Genomic DNA, 18,913 nt, shown 5'->3' with positions numbered 1-18,913 from the left:
AGGTAGTAATTTTCCTTTTACTACCAGCGTTCCCCTCTGGTAAAAATAGCATCCGTTTTTCTGCGCTTATTTTGGTGAGTAACTTGAAAGTAGTGTCATAAGTAACTTATTGTTTATTATTCTAAAGTCCAGTTTTTCTCTTAACTGTTTAGGTGTATTGTTTAAATATGTTAATATTTAAATAAAAGTTACTTATTGAGAAACAAGTACAAATCAAGACTCAATAGTCTAACAATGGCAAAGCAGTGATGAAAAAAAAATCGTTTAAATCGAACATCGAAACGTGGATTTGGAGAATCGCGACACCCCGAATGAAAAGCAACAAATATGGTCAAATAAATTAAAACAATATACAAATTGAAAAAGGTGACATTCAAACCAGTGAACAAATCACATTTTTGCTGAAATCGATTGTACATTGTAACTGGAGCCCTCTGGCGCTCCTCCCTCCCCGTTGGAAAAAACCTGTTCCTCTCCGGCAGACATGGCCAGGTGTCCTGTTCTTTGTTTGGACTACAATTATACACAAAACACTGTGTGGCTGATAATACGAAATACAAAGGGTGGCTTTGTGTGCGCCAACGACTTTTCGACGGACGGACAGGACGGTGTCTTTGTGCTTTGGAGGCTGAGATACAACTCAAATGTGATTCGATCCTACACTTGAATCGCATGTGTTCTACGTTAACTTACAGGTAGTTTCTGTCCGTCACTGCCGTTATAGTGTGAATGCTTCACTTATCAGAGTCCGGGCGGAAATGTGCTGCACTTAAGAGTCTCGGCGGAAAAGATGTGTAAAAACAAAACAAAAATAATAAATAAATAAACAAACAAACAAACAAACAAATAAAAATCAATAGTCTATGTCACTGCCCGAGTCGACTAATAGATTTGTCAACTAACCATGCCCATCCCTGACAAGAACAAACCTTGCTAGTGTCACAAACAAGTATTTTTGATGTAATGAAGGGCTGGGTTAAAAATAAAATACTGATTCGTTTATATGTCCGAATCTGTTTAAAAATGAAATAATATGTTTGGAAGTATTTCACACACACACACACACACACACACACGTTATTTATAAGAACGTTCCTTACAATACTGTAAGCTCAGAAAAGCAGATGATTATCTTGTTTACATCAAGATAAAGAGGAACTAAAATATCTAACTTCTGTATTTGACTGAATTAACTCAGTTACTAAAAAAATATTTTTAGAATGCATGTCAGATAGAAAGTTGATAGAATTCTCAATTAGGGCATGAGCGATCACTCGTGCCTGGGGTTGGGTACCGAGACCCGGTATTAAACAGGTTGACAGTACTGGAGGAATGAAGAAAATACACTTTCTATTTATTAAGGCTATATAACCTGTTTCTAACCTTTATACACACACACACACACACACACACACACACACACACACACACACACACACACACACACACACACACACACACACACACACACACACAACACACACACACACACACACACACACACACACACACACAGAGTATATATTCTCCAATAAGAGCAGCATTAAAGTAGCGGGTCGATAAGCATTATCTTTAAGGGTAGTGGTTTTCTGCTTGCGCCGATCGGGGCGCACAGAGAGCCGTGTTCGCATCCGCTTCCAGACCCGGATGATTCACACATAAAAATATCTTTATGATTCCCCTTATTGATAATTCCTCATTAAAATATTATCCCTGTGCAATTGTGTAAGTTTCTATTTTTTTTTAATCCTGTTATTGTAATGCACATTGACTGAAAAAATATCAAATTAATGAATAGATAAATATAAATAATAATAAAACTTATAATAAATACAAAAAAAAAAAAAAAAAAAAAACTGCTCGACTTGATGAATCTCAGTCGACCGGGGGGTTTCCAACTGATGATTCGACTCAGCAGCCCTATTCTCAATATGTATAAAATGTCAATATATATAGATATAGACCCTGCCCGATACCCAGCCCTAGTGCAATGGATAAATCAATCTGGCAGAGTGGGAGGAACCGCTCCCCACTTTGTCACTCCCAAATGATTTCTCACTTAATTCTTTCGCCCCCTCAAAAGACATCAATGGAGACCCGGCCTCTATTCAGACCACAGCAATGCAACGTCCCATTTCTTTGCCACGGCGCTGGTCTCAATTTGCCAAGCGTCCAAAGCAGGCCAGGCCACCGGACAAAGCGTGGCGATGTGGACAAATTCAAGCAGATGTCTGGTTTTTGACTGACTGAATCCCTAAAACTCTCAACTCAATCCAAACAGAAGTCAAATGTACGGACAGAGGAGGGGGATTCTCAATTTAAGTACGCAGAGTGAACGTCCTCGTCCATGCCCCGTGGCCTACCCCACAGTGCTCTCATCCCACAGAGACAAAAGAGACCAAGAAGAGAATGAGGCTGTGTATGGGGTGTGCGTTGGACAACAAGCCTGGCTCTCACATCTCACTTATTACGGCAGAGAACCAGCTGGGTATGGCGCTCAGCTGCACAGTCGTCATGTTCATGACACATTACCAAGCAGAAAGAAAGACAATGTTCCATTGCGCGTGCGCGCACACACACGCACGCACGCTCGTTGTTCCGGGCGTCGGTGGAATTCACGGTCTCCCTGAAGACGTCTTTCACTCCAGGCGTTCATTCCTCAAAGAGTGTTTAATCCCGGCTGTTAGCTCAGTTTATTTCACCACTGATGGCTGGTGTTTATATAGTGTTAGGGGAGGGACCATACCAAGTATGACCGCCCTATGGCATCGAGTCAAGATTTAGGCCCGCCCCAAAAATCCGGACGGCAAAAATGGTGAGAAACATTTTAACAGTCTAACTCCACAATTCGGTACTACGTCATTGAGTCTTTTCATGCGTTTTCAGCAGTGACTTTCTAACATGTATAATGCGTTTCGAAAACAAATCGCTGAATTCACAGCGGTTTGACGAGGCTTACGGCAGCTGCCCTGCAGGTTTACAGAGAGCAGGAAATTCTACCTACTTTTGTTTTTTTTAATGAGCACTGCTCCTGCATGCCAACCTCTTGTCGAATCCGTATGCACACACATTAACATCTCAAAATATTGTTATGTTTGTTTTTTTTTTAAATAAAAACGATATTCTCACGCCATTTCCCCGTGTGGCTAACATAGCTAATGAGAATCCCGTTAAGGAAGCAGCTATTGAGACCCCGGTGTCAGAGCTTCCTGTAAACTGCTGTTCATCTCAAGTGGTGCTCAGCGGCCACGGCCTTCCAGGACGTCAAGTGGCAAAGTGTCCTTCCCGGCCGGCTGTCATCGCGGCCTGGTGCCGGCTGCGCAGGCAGCCGGCACCAGGCCACTCAACGCAAACCTCTTTCGGGGAGGGGCGCGGTGACGTCGTGCGCCAGTCCCGGTTGGACCCGCGCGGCGTTTGCTCCGAGCGGGCAGGAAGGTTTTTCCGGTCACATTAGGGCTTCAATGCGAGACTGCCAAGGTGAATAAAAACAAGCTTCTGCGGTAGAAATGAGAACAGAGCCACAGAGACAAAACAGACTCATTTTATAAGTGGCCCCTTCAATCTGAGGATAATGGTGATAAAAAAAATATATATCCCTGAGTGCACTCGATACACTCGACAGAGCGATACATTTTACCGCTATAAAACTGTATTGTGCCATTTGTGGGAAATGCGTAGCGAGTTATTATTCCATCTGCTCTGGAAATACAGACAAAAGGGTATAATGCTGTGATGACACCGGCTGATAGCCTCGCCCCGCAGGGCCAAACAAGCACCGGGGCTTTGTTTTATGGCTCTCATTCAAGCATTTATTCACAAGCAGTTGCTTAACTCAGACAATCGGTGAAATCCATTTTTCAATTTAGAATGTTGTCTCTCGCGGTATAAGGAATGACCTGGCTGGAAATAACTCAATTACTTTCCAGAGCACCAATACATCTCACTTGCAACAGACAAGACTGAAACCTAACTGAGGTAATTCGTTTTTTTTTTTTGTATTTTTTTGCCCCAGGCCATCTTTGTTCCCTTCCACACGGAGCCAACACTCCCACCAAATGTATCATCTTACACCGTCTAATTCAATGGGAGAGGTCTTCCAACTCAGGCGGAGCATTATTTTCGACAAGGACGGTCAAAACAATTTCAGTTATTGAATGGAATAAAACAGAATAACTTTGTGTTTTTTCCATTTTCGAGGCGCAGTTTCCTTCCGTGACGGCGGACACGAATAGGCGAGAGCACTGGACTGCACGACACGACCGAGAAAACGTTCCCCTCTTGAGACGAAAGGAAACCTCACCGAATTCTGAGAGACTACGGCATGTTTCTACGATAGTCATCAAGTAGACCATTTTTGTTGGGAGCCGCCACAACCAGAACAAACTCCCCGCTCCGTTCAAGTTTTGACTCGAAACATGGAAACACAATATTATTCATCAGGATAATATTCCGAGTGCACGGCAGCCTGCGTCTCCGGGTGCTTGTTGGGGCAGATGACATCCGACGATCCAACACCCAGAAACCATGACGTCACGTGCAAACCTCATGAGCCCGCGCTTACCCAAAACGCTTCCACGGCACACATGGGTTACCGCCATCTCTCTGACGCAACACGCCCGCCGTTGGGCCTGCGTGCTTATGTGGAAGGAGGCGCCACGCTTTGAAAAGCAGCGAAAGCGGCTACTGCAACGCCGGAAGAATGCGTTCCATACGGGGGGTGGAGGGGCTGAGGAGGGGGAGGGAGGGGGAGAGGGGCCGAGCTCAGCCGCGACGTCACAAGACAAGTCTCCTTCCCCGAGCGCGACGGCCGGAGAGCATTCTTTCCACTCGGGAGGTGAAAGGAGAGAGAGGGCAAACTCGTTGCCCTCTCCAACGGGGAGAGCCTCGAGCCGCCCGCAGCAAAAATGATTCCCGGCGACGGGACGACTTCGGGGGGGGATAGGACAAAAAAAAAAAAAAAAAAAAACAAAGCAGACGAAAGGTTAGTGGGTGCAAAGGGGTTACCTGAGTGGAGTTCGGCAGGATGCCACCCATGCCCGTGTTTATCTTCACCGTCACGCCTATGGCCGGTGCGTCTGCATAACTCCAAACAAAGCCGGTGTGCGTTCCGCAACACGACACTGTTAAGGGGACGCCGGGCGGCTCAGGGGCCCCGCAGTTGTGCCGGCATCGTTGTGCGATCTCGATCTCACTCGGCCCCCCCCTGCGTCCGCGGATCCCACGGCCGTCGCGGCCCCGCCGGGCGACGGAAATTAACCGTTAAACAAAGCGCTATACTTGGACAAAATAAGCCTTTTAGTGGAGGAGTGAGGAAAACGCAGCTCGGGGATGTTTTCCGCCTCTATTCACGTGGCCCTTCATCGTCATGTACGCCGCAGACGATGCATTTCCTCCCAAACCCGGATGAAAATGTTTTGCGAATATAGACAAGGTAAAAATAAATGAACTTTCTTTCAGGGGCTGAATTGCACCGACGTGCATGCAGGGAGAGGCTCTCAGAGACCTGTCACAGGAAAGATCCTTCCCACTGTCCTGCGGTACGAATTACTCATTTTTCCCCCCATTGTCACAAACAAGCTGCAATCGTTGACTCACGAAAAAGAAAAAAGAAAAAAGAAAAAAGAAAAAAAAAAAAACGGCCCCGTCGCAGCTTCCAGGGCCGGCGTCCTCCCTTATTTCCTCAATCGCTTGCCAAGACTTTCCGGGCGAGGAGCGGTGTCAAAGTGCAAATTCATTGTACACAAAGGCTTGGTGCCCCCAGGAACCACTTTATTTAAAAGGTGTTACGCTGTCGGGCGAGCGGACCCCTCTCCTATTGTAATCCCAGGCAGGTCCCCAAGACGAGGGCGAGACAGTTTCAGAGGAGGGGCCGCAAACTTGCAGAGCTTGGTGAATGGAGTATTGCACAGAGCACGTACACTACGAGCGGGGCACACATGACTCATGTGCCGTTGCCACAATTATGCAAGAGCCGTTTTCCGCTGGTTCTTTTGAAGTTGCCCTCCTTGCGACTTCAATCGTTGGGGAAAAAATAAATTTAAAAAAAATGTCCCCGCGCCCCGTCAATGAGGTTTGATTTTTGCCCAGAAGGGCCCTCCAAACAGGACGTGGGACGACTGAGCTGTGGCCCCGGGGATGAACCGTCCACTAGTGGCTGGCAAATACCCAAGGGCTGAAGCAGAGATATGCACACACCTTGGCATTGCATTATCAGTTCACCTTTCATATACACAAACCCAGGGGCCATCCAGTCCGACCTTGGCCTCGTAAAAATTATAAAAAAAAAAACAATTAAAAGAAAAACGTGAGCCATGTTCAGCAACTAAGCAAAAAGAACGACGGTTCATCCGCAGGGGACAACCTGTAGCTGTAAGTCCGATGTCAAACGGGTAGAGGGAAATTATTAACGGCCGCCTGTGCATGTGGGACTGTCTCACAAGCACATTCTTGCACAATTGCTTATGGTAAAGGCATAGCGCAAGGGGCTGCTGACCTTTGACCTTTTCGGCAGAACGGCCTCCTTGAGATCTGTCACCTGGAAAGCACACAGTAGAGCTGAGCTCTTGTTCATAGATATACTTTTTCCCACCTATAATACTAAAAATAATAACAATAATAAAAAAAAAATAACAATAATAATAATTAGAATAATAATGATAATTTTATTTTGTTTATCTAATAACAATCAATAAAAATATGCAAGAGACCTATAAATTAACTACAAAATAGGGGGGGGGAAATATATATAATATAGAACATTTGTAAACGCACTACACAATAGATGAAACAAGACGTCTAAAAAATAACTAATAAAATGGACACACTGGCAACACGCAATAAGCACAGCAAAGCACACTATGAAAAATATGATAAAGCAATAAACAGTTCACGCTCTCTTATCGGGAGGGGAAGTGTTGTATTCCCAACTGTTGCCTGTGGAACTAGGTCAGCTTTCCCCGCCGAGACGTTAGACATCCACGCGTGTTTTTTTGGGGGCACAGCGACTCCAAACACAGCCGTTTGACGCCCAGCCTCGGCCGCCCCCCGTCCCCCCCGTCCCCCCCGTCTTACAACCGATTAAAAAGTGACGAAATCGCCGGGGGGGGGGGGGGTGGCAGCGACAACACGGGGCTCGCGTCCCGAGCGGCCGCGAAACCCGCGCCCGTCGCCGTTGAACGTTCGAATTCTGCGCGACTCGCGGCTACTTTCGCGTCGCGTCGTGTTGTGTTTTGGGGGTTTTTTTTTTTGTTTTTTTTTGTTTGTTTTGTTTTTCAAACTTACCAGCTGTTCACACCGCGGAAAGACACCGCGTTGACATGGAGACAACTTGCTGGTTTGGAGTTTCTATTCGAGCTCGACCCAGCTCCTCCGAACCGGAGCTGTGCACCACCACGACAACAACAAACAAACAAAAAAAGATGTCCCCGCTGCGGTTACTCCTCCGCGGGAAGCCGGGCGATGGAAAAACAAAACGAAGACGACACTTCGCCCAGCACTTTCAGCTGAAGTTGCGGGAGGCAGCGGGCGCCATGTTTGCTGCTCTGCTACTTCGGGAGCTTTCTCTTCCCGGCGCTGCCGCTTCGGGCGGTGGAGCCGCCCATGGCGGAGCGGCCCCGCGGCGCCCACTAGCGGCGGCCCGTGGGGGCGACAACAGCGCAACAGGTGCAAGCGAGGGAACCTGCTTTTTCGTTTTGTTTTTGTTCGTTTTTCTTCGTTTTGAAATGAACGAATTTATTTGCACATTATGTTATATTATAGTATTTTATGTTGTTTTTTAATAGCAACCAAATATAAATTAAATATAAAAAAAATAACCCGTCATTTTCTATTTTCGAAAATATATTACTGCCCTAAAACGCCCATGAAACTGATATTTCAGTATACACACATTCAGAATATTTGTAAAAAGTATAACATCTTCCCGGAACTGAATGCGAATGGTTGCTACAGGTTTATTATATATTGCCATTTATGCCGCGCTTCGGTGTGAGAGGGTGACCGAGAAAGTGTCCCTGTTACGCGCGGTGCTCTTTATTTATTTATTTATTTGGGGTCGTTGTTTCGTGCAATAACGACATCCAAAGACATCTAAACTCAAACACACACTGTTTTATTTGTTTAATTTGGAGGAACGGGGCACTCCATCACGCATGGAGGGGGAGCAACCGGGACGCAAACTGCAGGCTCAGCGATGCGGGACCGGGAGCGATACGGCCGTAGCGAACAAATGTTTTCCTTGACCCAGTCGTCGAGAGCCACTCCGGCAAAAGGCGTCTTTTTTTGTTTCATACTCTAAGGACATCTAAATACACCTAAACTAAAAACACTGTTTTTATTCGGAGGGAAGGGGCACGGGCACGGGCACGCGCAGCGCTGCGGAGAATGCGGGCACCCCGATCGCTCCCTCTCAGAGTCCCCACGCATATACCATCATCAATTTCGCTGATTTTCTGACCCGACGCGAACTGATCTTGTGGGCCCCCCGCAGTGGTTGGGGCCGTAAACAACCGCAGAGAGTGTGTATGCCAGCGGCCGGCCCTGCTTACACCTCTGCTGTGTCTGACCACTATTTCACACAGTTTGAAATCTTAATTCGCTGCCGGCGTTCTGAGCAGGACCGGGGCTACAGCGGCCGAAACGTTAGTGCCTTAGCTGAGACTGCGCCTTCTGATCAACTGCCCACAGCTGTTGCTTCCTAGTTCCTTCCCATTTTATGAAGGGCCCCACTGAAGTGTTCCGTCAGGCTTGGGGCGATAGTTTGCTGAGCTGCGCACGCGCTCTTTGGTTATCTGCCAGACACCTGTTTGGGACCTGGTTTAGGACCTGGATCAGGGCGCCGCTCTGCACTTTGATAACTCAGCAAAATATTTGAGAGTTACAGTTGACCCCACTCTCTCTTTTCAACATTACCAGAATTATTCCTAAAATACGGACGATTCTATCCGGAAACCATTGTCCCTAGATTATTGTAATGTGTTGCTCTCTGGCCTTCCCATGTCTCGTATTTAGAAGCCTCCAGTTAGTACAAAATGCAGCGGGAAGAATCTTGACCGGGACTAGAAAGTTTAACCATATTACCACCACATTGGCCGCCCTGCACTGGTTCTCACTTTACCTCAAATGTGACTTTAGGGTTTTTCTACTAATTTATAAAAAAAACAACTTAGTGGAACCTTGTGTACCATCTGAAGCCTTATGCACACAACATGCTGGTCTTTTAGCGAGCCCTCTCAATCAGGGCCCCAGCACCCTGGAACACCCTACCTGCAGAAATCAGAGCTGCTAGCTCTGTAGAAATGTTTAAACCCAGACTTACGACTTATCTTGATAGCCTTGCATTTGGTTAACCATTGACGTCCTGTTACACTTTCCGCGCACCCCTTAGCACTGGTACTGTACATTGACCCACTGTGTTATAGAGAGGGGGTCAGTCTGCCGTCAGCGTATGGAGGCCATTGCTGTGGTCATGGAGATAGGGGGAGATTGGTTGTGACCCCATCCAGATGTGGAGGATGGCGCTCTGCTGTGGACGTGGGGCCAGGGCACACCAGCAGCAACCACCCTAAACACCACTCCGACCAACCTGGTCCGGACCGGATGATGGCCCCCTCCCTTCTGGAGGCCTCCACCTGCAGTGCTATGCACCAGCAAAATATACTTCCGTGCTGTCTAGCTTAAACATTGCATAGAGGTAGATTAACCTATGATTAGTCATGTATTAACATTGGCCACCCGGCCTCCGCTGCAGCCTGGTAGTCTTGGAAGGGGGATTCTTTTGTGCCCCCCACCCCAGGGTTAAGAAGGATGTGCTGGTGATTTATAGGCAAAATGCGGGCCTGTGAAGCCTTTTTAGGCAGTACCGTGATTAAAGTCTAAATAAGAACTTGAATTTCAGCAATTATTTTTCTGGTTTTATTCATATCGTCATATCATTCTTTGTGTACCAAGTCAACATTAGATTAACATAATATTTACTCCCTCCAGTAGTCTCCATCTAGTTATATATTACCCCTTGCTGTTCTGGAGTATTGTGTTCTGCTTTTAATAGTTTTCCAATGGTTTCAATTATATACTGTAAATGTGCATTCTGCATGGTACTCTGGTGTGTATATATTTAACTGTTGTCTCTACTCCATTTGTGGTCAGGAGGAATGTGGAAGGTTCTGAAAAACGTGATATATTGTTAAGAAAAAATAAATCAATGTGCTAAATTATCAAACAATTTATTAGTAGAGAAAGCTATTCACAAGTGGTTGGGAACTTGGACAGGTTAATTAGTACATTCGAATGAATATTAACAATACAGCAGCCCGACCCTGCGCTGTCTTAGTTGTCCTCCACAATTTCTTACACCCCATTATGCCCTGACATGGGTCAGGTTTCAACAGTTCGACTTTATTAAAATGTTTAGTATTTACATTCTCACCAATAAAAACCTCCGTGAAGGGCAACAATTAATTCCCTGGCCAGGTTTCCCCGGAAACAGGAAATCCTCCTCTCAATAAAAAAGGGCTAAAGTGGATTTTGCAAATTATAGAACTTTAAACAGTTTATATTTGCACTTTTTAAAGCAGTAAGTCCTCCATGGGGGAGACCGCGATCAGCAGGGGGAGGCTGTAGTCCCGTGCAGAGGGCGAGGGGCTCTCCAGCAAGTCCAAATCCAGAGAGAAGGTTTTGGCCGGCCCGGCGACCGGGTGGTGAGACAGGAGGCCCTCCGGCGTCCTTGTCCTGCAGAAGTTTAGGAAGGAGGAGTCACCTGACGCCTGTGCATCCTCGGGAAACAGGAGTAAGTCTTGCTCCTCCTCCTCCTCCTCCTCCTCCTCCTCCTCCTCAGTGGAGGGGAAGCTGAGGCAGTTGGGCAGAGTCTCGTTTACCAAGTTGAAGGAAGACGCGTCGCTGTCGCTCTGCAACGGAGTCACCACCGTGTCTGAGAGGGCCGACAACCACTGCAGGTCGGGAAGGGGGCTGCCGTGGCTCGCAGAAACAGAGCCGAGATCGCAGGAAGTTGTGTCTGAGGGAGTGCGTGGGCTCGTCTGCACTTCCTGTGTGTGGTACGACGCATCAACGGCAAATGTAGACGACTGGTGGCTGCGTTGAGCTTCTCTCGTCACGTCCATTACTGCAGAAAAAAATACCAATATATTTCTATTGAAGAAAATTTAAATGGGAGCTATGTGTAATACACTGCCACTCAATCCACTGATCACTTGGGATCTGTAAAAAAAGTAGACAGTCTTAAATGATCAATAGCTAATGTATTAAGCTTATTCACATGTCTTAGCATGCCACCATCCTTGTTTAGACAAGTTTATGCTGCTTCTGAAATCCTTGCTTTACCTTTTAACAAAATGGACAATTTCTAGTCTGACAGTGTCAAAGGGCGGGCTCCTTTATCGCTAGAAAGGTTTCGGTGCTTGTGACTCACTCAGGCTCTCGGGGGTGCGTGGGAGCTGCTTCCTGGTGCAGAAAGGGTCTCCGCCCAAAGTGGAGAGCAAGTCTCCCAGGTCTAAACCCTCCATCTTGCGGTCCAGGGGGCTGGTTGTTACAACAGCATCTGCAAACTGAGAAAAACCCATCTGCCCTTAATAGAGAAGCACTGGTTTTCCTTGGATCAAGCACTCATTGCAGGGACTTGCTCAAACAAACATTTTGGTTCACAGTAAGAATCATTTCCATTAATGAGTTAACTCAAACAGAGGAAGACAATGAAACACTGCTATGTGGTTGAGGTATCAAGAGCATTTAACACGACAACAGGAGTAGCGTTAGACTTTAGTGTGTTAGAGATGCACCAATGGCCATTTTTTTGGCCGATTCAGATTTTTTGGACAGTCTGGCCTGCCGATTCATATCCTTTCTAAGAACGATAATTGACGCCATACCAAACCTTTGTAATTACATTATCTCCAAAACTGCCCAAGGTTATACAGGACCTTCTCACTAATGCAAACCAATCTCAAAGTAAAATGTGCTCCAGGTTACTGGACACAGCTTTTTTGGTACAAATAAAATCCAGCAGCGCAGCTCTGCTGTGACCAGAGCTGAGATTGCTTCTGGAAAAAAAATAAAATTCCCGCCCTCTACCCAGCCCGGCGGAAAATGCCCCGTGGCCTGGCCCCGTTCCGCGGCCCCAGCGGTTGGGAACCTCTGCATTTGGGGAAAATAGCAGCCGCGGCTTGTCAGATTTTCTTAACAAGTAACCATTTTTCTTAAAATGCGGGTGGGGTTGCGGAGAAAGAGACGCAAACACTGGCACAGCTAAAGGGAAGAAACAGGTTGTGCATTTTAATGCAACGTCAAACTATAGATATGAAAAAGGTATTTTCTCATCCTGTATCTCGTTTGAAAATATCAATATACCATAAAAAGTCGGTACACCGCCCAGCCCGACATCAACCATCGTGCGGGGCAAACATGATACTGATTGGCGCGTCACCGGTTGTGGCCGATAGTGGTCAAAACCATCGAGCCATGCATCTCTCATGTCTGTAAGCCCATACATTATGTCAACAAGTGTCGATAAACCGGTTTTATTGGTCGCCTCTGATGTCTCCAAGGAGAGCGTCGTTTTACCTGGTCGGCCAAGTTGTCACACTCCCAGTCAAATATCTTGGACTTATTCTCGATGGTAGCCCACGCAGGGCCAGCAATTCCCAGCTTCTTTTCGCCGACCTAAACAGACCAAGGTGTAGTTACAAATCAAATAAATCTCTTGTTTAAGAAGACGTTAAATAAACCTGGATAATTAAAAATATGAATTAGATTGGCAAATTTGCGATCGCTATAGTTCATTTCGTGTCGAGCCTGATTGTCAGTTCAAATGTGAGCAATACTCTGCCTAAGTTAGTGATACGTTTATCCATCCAAAAAACACTACCAAGCATCTCTAACATCAGCAAAGTTTCAGATTCCCTCCACCGCCCCCTTATTTTGTTGCGCCAAGTTAAAACCTCCAGAGTGGAAAGGTCAACAACTCAAAAAACACTCACCCGATGAGCTGGTTTTGGGGATGGCGTGGCGAGCAGTGGAGGGGAGGGAGTGTCAAACACATCTCGGAGTTGAGTGTTCGCGTCGGCGGTAGAGACGAGGGTGTCAGCGCTTTCAATGGGTGCGAGGAAGAAGCTGTCCCTTGGGAAAAAAAAACAAAAAAGCCACAAAGCTTCAATAACGTTTAACAGGGAGCGTTTCCCGGACAAAGATTAGGCCTATTCCCAGGCTAAAGCAATGAAACTGCCTCAGTCATGATTTTAAATGGTCTGGAGTGGGCAGCGCCCACACAGGAAGCACCAGAGCCCCATTCAAAACTGAATGGCGGACCGTGCCACCAACAATGGAAACGGCACAAAAAGTTTCTCTTCAAGTACCGGTTATCTCCCTAAAATACAGTATTTAATGAAATAATGTTACGGGTTACCACTTCAAAGTAAGCAATTACGAGGCACATCCAAGGAGCTACACGTGGAAAGCGGGATTGTCTGCTCCGTATCTGTCCGTGGCGATTTCTCTCAACTCGCCGCGGTCATCAGAGAGCAGGAATGCTGTGGGGAGGACGGGTGACGGACAGAGCACGGCTCAGGGCTGCCCGGGTATCTGCCTCCCAGCAAACCCTCAACAAGTTATGACGACGCCCAGCTCCCATTACCTGTGGACGTCAGGGTAGGGGACCTCTTCCTGGGTTGTGGCCTCACTCCGCTTCGCTTCTGTAAACACGAACGCAAATCAAAGTCTCAGTCGCGGAATGATAACCGCGTTTCGCTTAAATCGTATTCCCGATCGAGGCGTCACTTGCCGAGAAGCCTGGCGGGGTACAGGGAGAAGACGCCGTCTGCGCGGGCGCCCTCGTTGGCAGGTTCGAAAGACAGCGGAGCCATGGGGGAAAGGAAATTCAGAGCCTGGGGGGGGGGGGGGGGGGGACAGACGGTGCAGATGTAAAACCCCTCCTTCGAAACACAAGTACAGATTCTTCGGTCGCAACCGTTGATACACAAATTCTGGAGCGATTGATGCTTTATTTTAAAGGAGATTAAAAAAAGTAATAACAGGACAGCGCAGTCCAGAGACCCCATATCATTGTAATCGACACGCTATGGTAGCAGGGCAAAGTACTCACAGGATCAACCGTCAAGAACGGCGACCGTGGCGAGTCGGCCAGAGATTTCTTCCACTTCCTGTCCCACTCTGCTTCCAACCTCCCAATAGCGTGCCTGACCTCAGGGATCTCTTCCTTTGAGATCTTCTGACTGAATAGACATTCAAAGGTCATTCAACGTTCATCACACAAGAAGCAGGTTCTAATACTGGAAGATCGGGATAACTAATTAATAAAGTAAACAGAAATCTGTGCAACAAGTGCTTTCAAATGAAAGCAGATTTACAACCAAGGCATTAAATGCGGACGCCGTTCAAATATGGCAAATACTGAGTTTGAGCGAACATAAGATCTGTGAATGACATTGAATACGTATGTTTCACCAACATCAGATTTTTCAAAAACTCTTTCATCTGTCGTCAAGTTTCATTCAAAGATCAATACTGTTCTCCCTGTTCCAGCTGCTTTGAACGGCAACTCCAAACAATGAATCAGAGCGCTCTTTATGGAGATAATCGGAGGAGCAATCAAATGAGCCAGACGGTGACGGAGTGGCGTGCTACCTTAAAGCATGGAGGTCCTCCAGCACGTGGGACAACTGCAGGCTCTTCTCCCGCAGGCGCTGCGGGTGGAGCTGGGACGCGGCGGCGGCGGCCCCGACTTGAGAGCGCTTGTCCCTGAGAAGCTGCAGCGCGTGGTTCATGAGCTCCAGCAGGCACAGCAGGTTCAGCTGGCCGGCCTTGTACACGTTGCCCGAGCTCAACTAAGGAGCAAGTAAAACTTTATTAACAGCAGGAGCTTACAGAGAAGTGCAATTAAAGAAATACAAGTACACACAGAGGTTAGCACTAGTACAGCTGAGTGACATCCTGTTAGACCATTATGTACAGGTGGCCATTACCCTCAAGAAAAACAAATAACAACATTGCACAAGCAGTAATTTCTCATGGATATCCTAGTATAGTAAATATGCGTATAATGCAATGTATAAATATATATCGAGTCTGAGATGGCAGTATACTAGTGACAAAATATACTGCACACAATGGTAATAGCACTAATGGAAAAAGCCATAACGGCCATACTACTAACATAACTGATGGCCATTTTTAAAGATGAATAAGCACAAATAATGACAAATTCCTAGTATATGCAATGTACACAACACCAAGTGTACAACATGCAAGTGAGCTTTCCAGACCCCGAAGAAGAGTTGGCAAGCTGTTTATGCTGAAAAAGAGACGTCTCATCGTAAGAACCACCTCGACATTCAAGAATCCCAAAGACCGCACAGACCCCCAGCGGAGTGACGGTCCCCGGAAATGAAGAGGCTTACGTGCTGTGGAACCCGCTCTATCGTCTCCAGGAGGACGCGGGGAACCCTGAGAGCCACGTCCGTGCCGTCCAGGACGTGCTGCTCGGCGGCGCCCTTCATGACGCACTCCATAACCCGCCGGTCATCTTTCACCTTTGACAGCATTTTGTCAACACTTGACCAGAGCGAACGCACCTGGCAACAAGGAAAGGGCACGTTTTTAATGCCACAGTTCTCAACAAACTGAATTTATTAGAATAATTTTATACAATTGTCTTTTAAACTCTATAAAGTACATACCATCCGTTTTGTTTTTATAAGGCCTATATGAACAGTTATTAAAAAACGAATTACTACAAGTTCATATATTCAACTTAAACTTTTCCCATCAACCGTGTTTCTTAACACACCAAATACATGAGGTACAGCCGTGAACTGAGGCCCCTTCTGAACAACTCTGCAAAACCAGAAAGTTACGTACGGCTTCAATCTCCCGTGCGTTAAAACTTTCCTCCGTCGGCATGTCTCCTTCATGGCGCCTGGGAGCAGAAACAGTACATAGACTTAACTTAATCACAATCAGTACTGCAGACATAAATTAAATAGAGACGATTGGGTGCCATGCAACATACTCTCAACATGCAACGTACTTGAGCAGCTCGTCGTACTTAGCGCTCTCGGCGCCGAGCTCATTGATCGCCCTCGACAGGGACCTAGATAAAGAGACACAAAATACATTTTTCGCTCAGGAAACAGTTGAACAAATAAGCACAGAACGACCGACATCAAGCAGCAGGAAAGGAAAATAAAGTGAAGCACAAGTAACAAGTCATCTTAATGTCAGCAAAGCCATAAACCTGTGAGCACTCTGATAGCACACCTGCTTTCATCAACTACTCTGCCCAGAGACACGCCGCCCCCTCGCCCAATCAGACGTAAGGACAATTAAATGCAGCTGACGTTAATAACATTAAGGTTTAAGCCTACAGCTTGCAGAATGGGGCGGGGTTCAGTGTCCACTGTTCAACCCCATCCACCGTGGTTTGTTTGGTTTACCTGTTGAATTTGAGTGGGGTTTAAAAAAAAAAAATAATAATAATTATTGATTGACTGGATGCGAGCGTTGAGTGCCACATCCAGCTTTGTGACAATGGATTTTCAAATCAACGTGATTTTCAAGCAAAGTTTTTTTTGTAGTTTATTTGGCTCAAGAAGTAGGCAAATTTTCTCAACCGACAACGTTTCACTTCAAGGAACCCTTAACCCTTTAGTTTATCACAAACATTCAAAATCAATCAATTTGGAGACATTATTATCACTGGACAGGGAGGGTACGAAAGTTGTAACCATAGCTGTAAAATGATAAATGTAGTGGATTAAAAAAGTACAATATTTCCCTCTGAATGTAGTGGAGTAGAAGTATAAAGTTAGAATAAAATGGAAATACTCCAGTAAAGTACAAGGACTTCAAATTGTGTACTTAAGTACAGCATGTGAGTAAATGTACTGTAGTAACATTCCAGGTGCCATGCCATTGTTCCGACAGCCCATTATTCCAAAACCCCAATAGAAAAATGTCCCAGCTTATACCCAAACGTAACCATCTCTCCCCTAAGGTTATTGCCGACAATTGGGGTTTCAGAATAATGGGCCGTCAGAACAATGGCCAGTCCCCTTGGATAGCCTTGAAACAAGGGTCGACATTGCAGACATGCTCCCCTTTGGATGAAAACGAAGCGGTCAAAATGACCAGAAACCTATAGAAAACAAGTAGTGTCGTCGACGTTGACCGCCGCCCTGTCTGGCAGGCTGCAGACCGGTATACTTGAGAGCAAGGGCCTTACTGGGCTCGCTTCTGGTACTCCTGGATCACTTGGCCCTGGTGCACAGCAGCTTTCAGGAACCTTTTCTTGGTCTGTTTCAATCTCTGTACTGCCACGTGCAAGGACGGTGCCGGTTCTGCTGCAGCCACGGGAACCCAGCCGTCATCTAAAAACAACGTGATTCAAGATCATTCTTTTTCTTTTTTTTTTTTTTTTAAGCCATTGTCATCAGTCTATATTAATGCTGAGAGGAAGCATAACCAGATTTAAAAAAATAATAATATAGATGTCTACCAGAAAGAAGTGTTGTAAGAGTATAAAACCTAAGAGGAATGTCAAAAACCCATCTACTACATACTACTTTGTTCATGTTTCGTATATTAAGTCACAAATAGAAACTAACAGTATAATAAAATGTAAGAACCGCAGAGAAGCCGTCCTTTCACTGCGACATGCCTGCAACTTAAGATTGTCCCACTTCAGTCCGTGTTTTGACTGCGGGACGTTAGCACCGCCACCACCTTAGGAAAAACGTGCGCCGCCTCATACCAGCATTGAAGGTCTTCATCTCCTGAAGCATGACATGGCGGGCGAGGTGATGCATCAGGGCAGTGAACTTGGGGCCCCCGGGCGATAGGAACACCGATGCCACGACTTTAGGCCCCGAGCTGTTTTCTTCGTCCTGAGAGGAGAGGAAGAAGAGCGGCGATGACGGGGGGGGGTCGTAGGGTCGCACGCGGGCAAAACAACCCCCGGATCTCATTCTCACCATGATTTCTTTGATCCATGCGCAGGTGTTTCTCCGAAACTCGGCGTCCGCTTTGTTGTTCAACACCGGCCAGCAATGCCTACCCTCCCACACGAGAAAAACAAACAAACAAACAAACAACAAAAACAGACATTTCGCTCAGCCAGGTGAGAGAAACAGATCAACTGTCGCAACGTTGCACTGGGCTCAAACGTGAGGGTCGACTCACTCACCGATACGCCTCGCGAAATCGAGCGGGGTTTAGTTTCTCCAACAAGAAGTGGCTCACAATATAAAACCCGTCTTTGTTCGGCTTGTCAAACATGTTCCTGCGGACCAGAGAGCACACAAGCACTTTCAATGCAACTGTTCCGTCCGCCCGACAATAGTAAACAACCGCGTTACCACGACAACCCCGGGTACGTGACGTAATTGCGCAACAGAGACTGGTTTGAATACACAGTTGGTTTGACAACACCGACTCAACGCACTTCAGAAGCGTCCGTCAGCTGTAAATAACATTTTGAATCCACACGTGGTAAAAGGCATGCGGACGACCAGGAAATCATTGTTTCGTCGTCAAATTACTGCCCACTCACATGCCGAGGTTGATGTGCTTGAGGTTGGTTTTGTAGGCCGACGCCGGTGCGGACTCCGGCTGGAAGCCCAGCGCCAGAAGCGAGAACCACAAATACTTCCCGTTCGTCTTTTGTAAAGTCGCCGGCTCCGCCATAGCTGCGCGCTCAAATGCCCGCCTGCATGCCGGGGTGGGTTGGGGTGGGTGGAGGTCGAAACACAGCCCGGAGCGCGTTTAAATCGGGGGGGACACCCGCGGAGGACGAGCCACGGAAGCGTCTCCCGCAGCAGCGCGCCAATTCTGGTTCAATGGGCGGGGTGACCCGGATGTAGTTGAATGCCCATCCGGTGCGGCGCGGCTG

General features: G+C 46.8%; 2 protein-coding genes across 3 annotated transcripts in view; both read right to left on the bottom strand.

The window, feature by feature from the left end:
• dennd4c (DENN/MADD domain containing 4C) overlaps positions 1-7,526 on the bottom strand; it is a 48,676-nt gene extending 41,150 nt beyond the window's left edge. Inside the window, exons 1-2 of one of the 2 annotated variants that reach the window (XM_080023302.1) lie at positions 7,282-7,297; positions 6,494-6,535 (exon numbers count right to left, since the gene is read on the bottom strand). The gene's annotated coding sequence lies outside the window, so the exon portion shown is untranslated. Of the gene's footprint in view, positions 1-6,493; positions 6,536-7,281 lie in introns of both variants that reach the window. The other variant, XM_080023301.1, reaches the window with a different exon arrangement.
• A 2,745-nt stretch (positions 7,527-10,271) lies between these two features.
• haus6 (HAUS augmin-like complex, subunit 6) lies at positions 10,272-18,708 on the bottom strand (the record flags this gene model as incomplete). The annotated part of the gene is made up of 16 exons (XM_080023684.1): positions 10,272-11,119; positions 11,426-11,561; positions 12,574-12,672; positions 12,990-13,128; positions 13,643-13,700; positions 13,790-13,892; positions 14,111-14,240; positions 14,653-14,852; positions 15,426-15,599; positions 15,886-15,943; positions 16,055-16,117; positions 17,249-17,393; positions 17,777-17,909; positions 17,997-18,075; positions 18,209-18,304; positions 18,575-18,708. 16 exons carry the CDS (start codon positions 18,706-18,708, stop codon positions 10,566-10,568), a joined length of 2,301 nt encoding a protein of 766 aa, XP_079879810.1. The 3' UTR covers positions 10,272-10,565.
• Between the last annotated feature and the right edge of the window lie 205 nt (positions 18,709-18,913).

This window comes from Zeus faber (genome assembly GCF_960531495.2).
Source record: "Zeus faber genome assembly, chromosome: 22".
NCBI lineage: Eukaryota > Metazoa > Chordata > Actinopteri > Zeiformes > Zeidae > Zeus > Zeus faber.
This window is presented reverse-complemented; position numbering and strand designations above follow the sequence as displayed.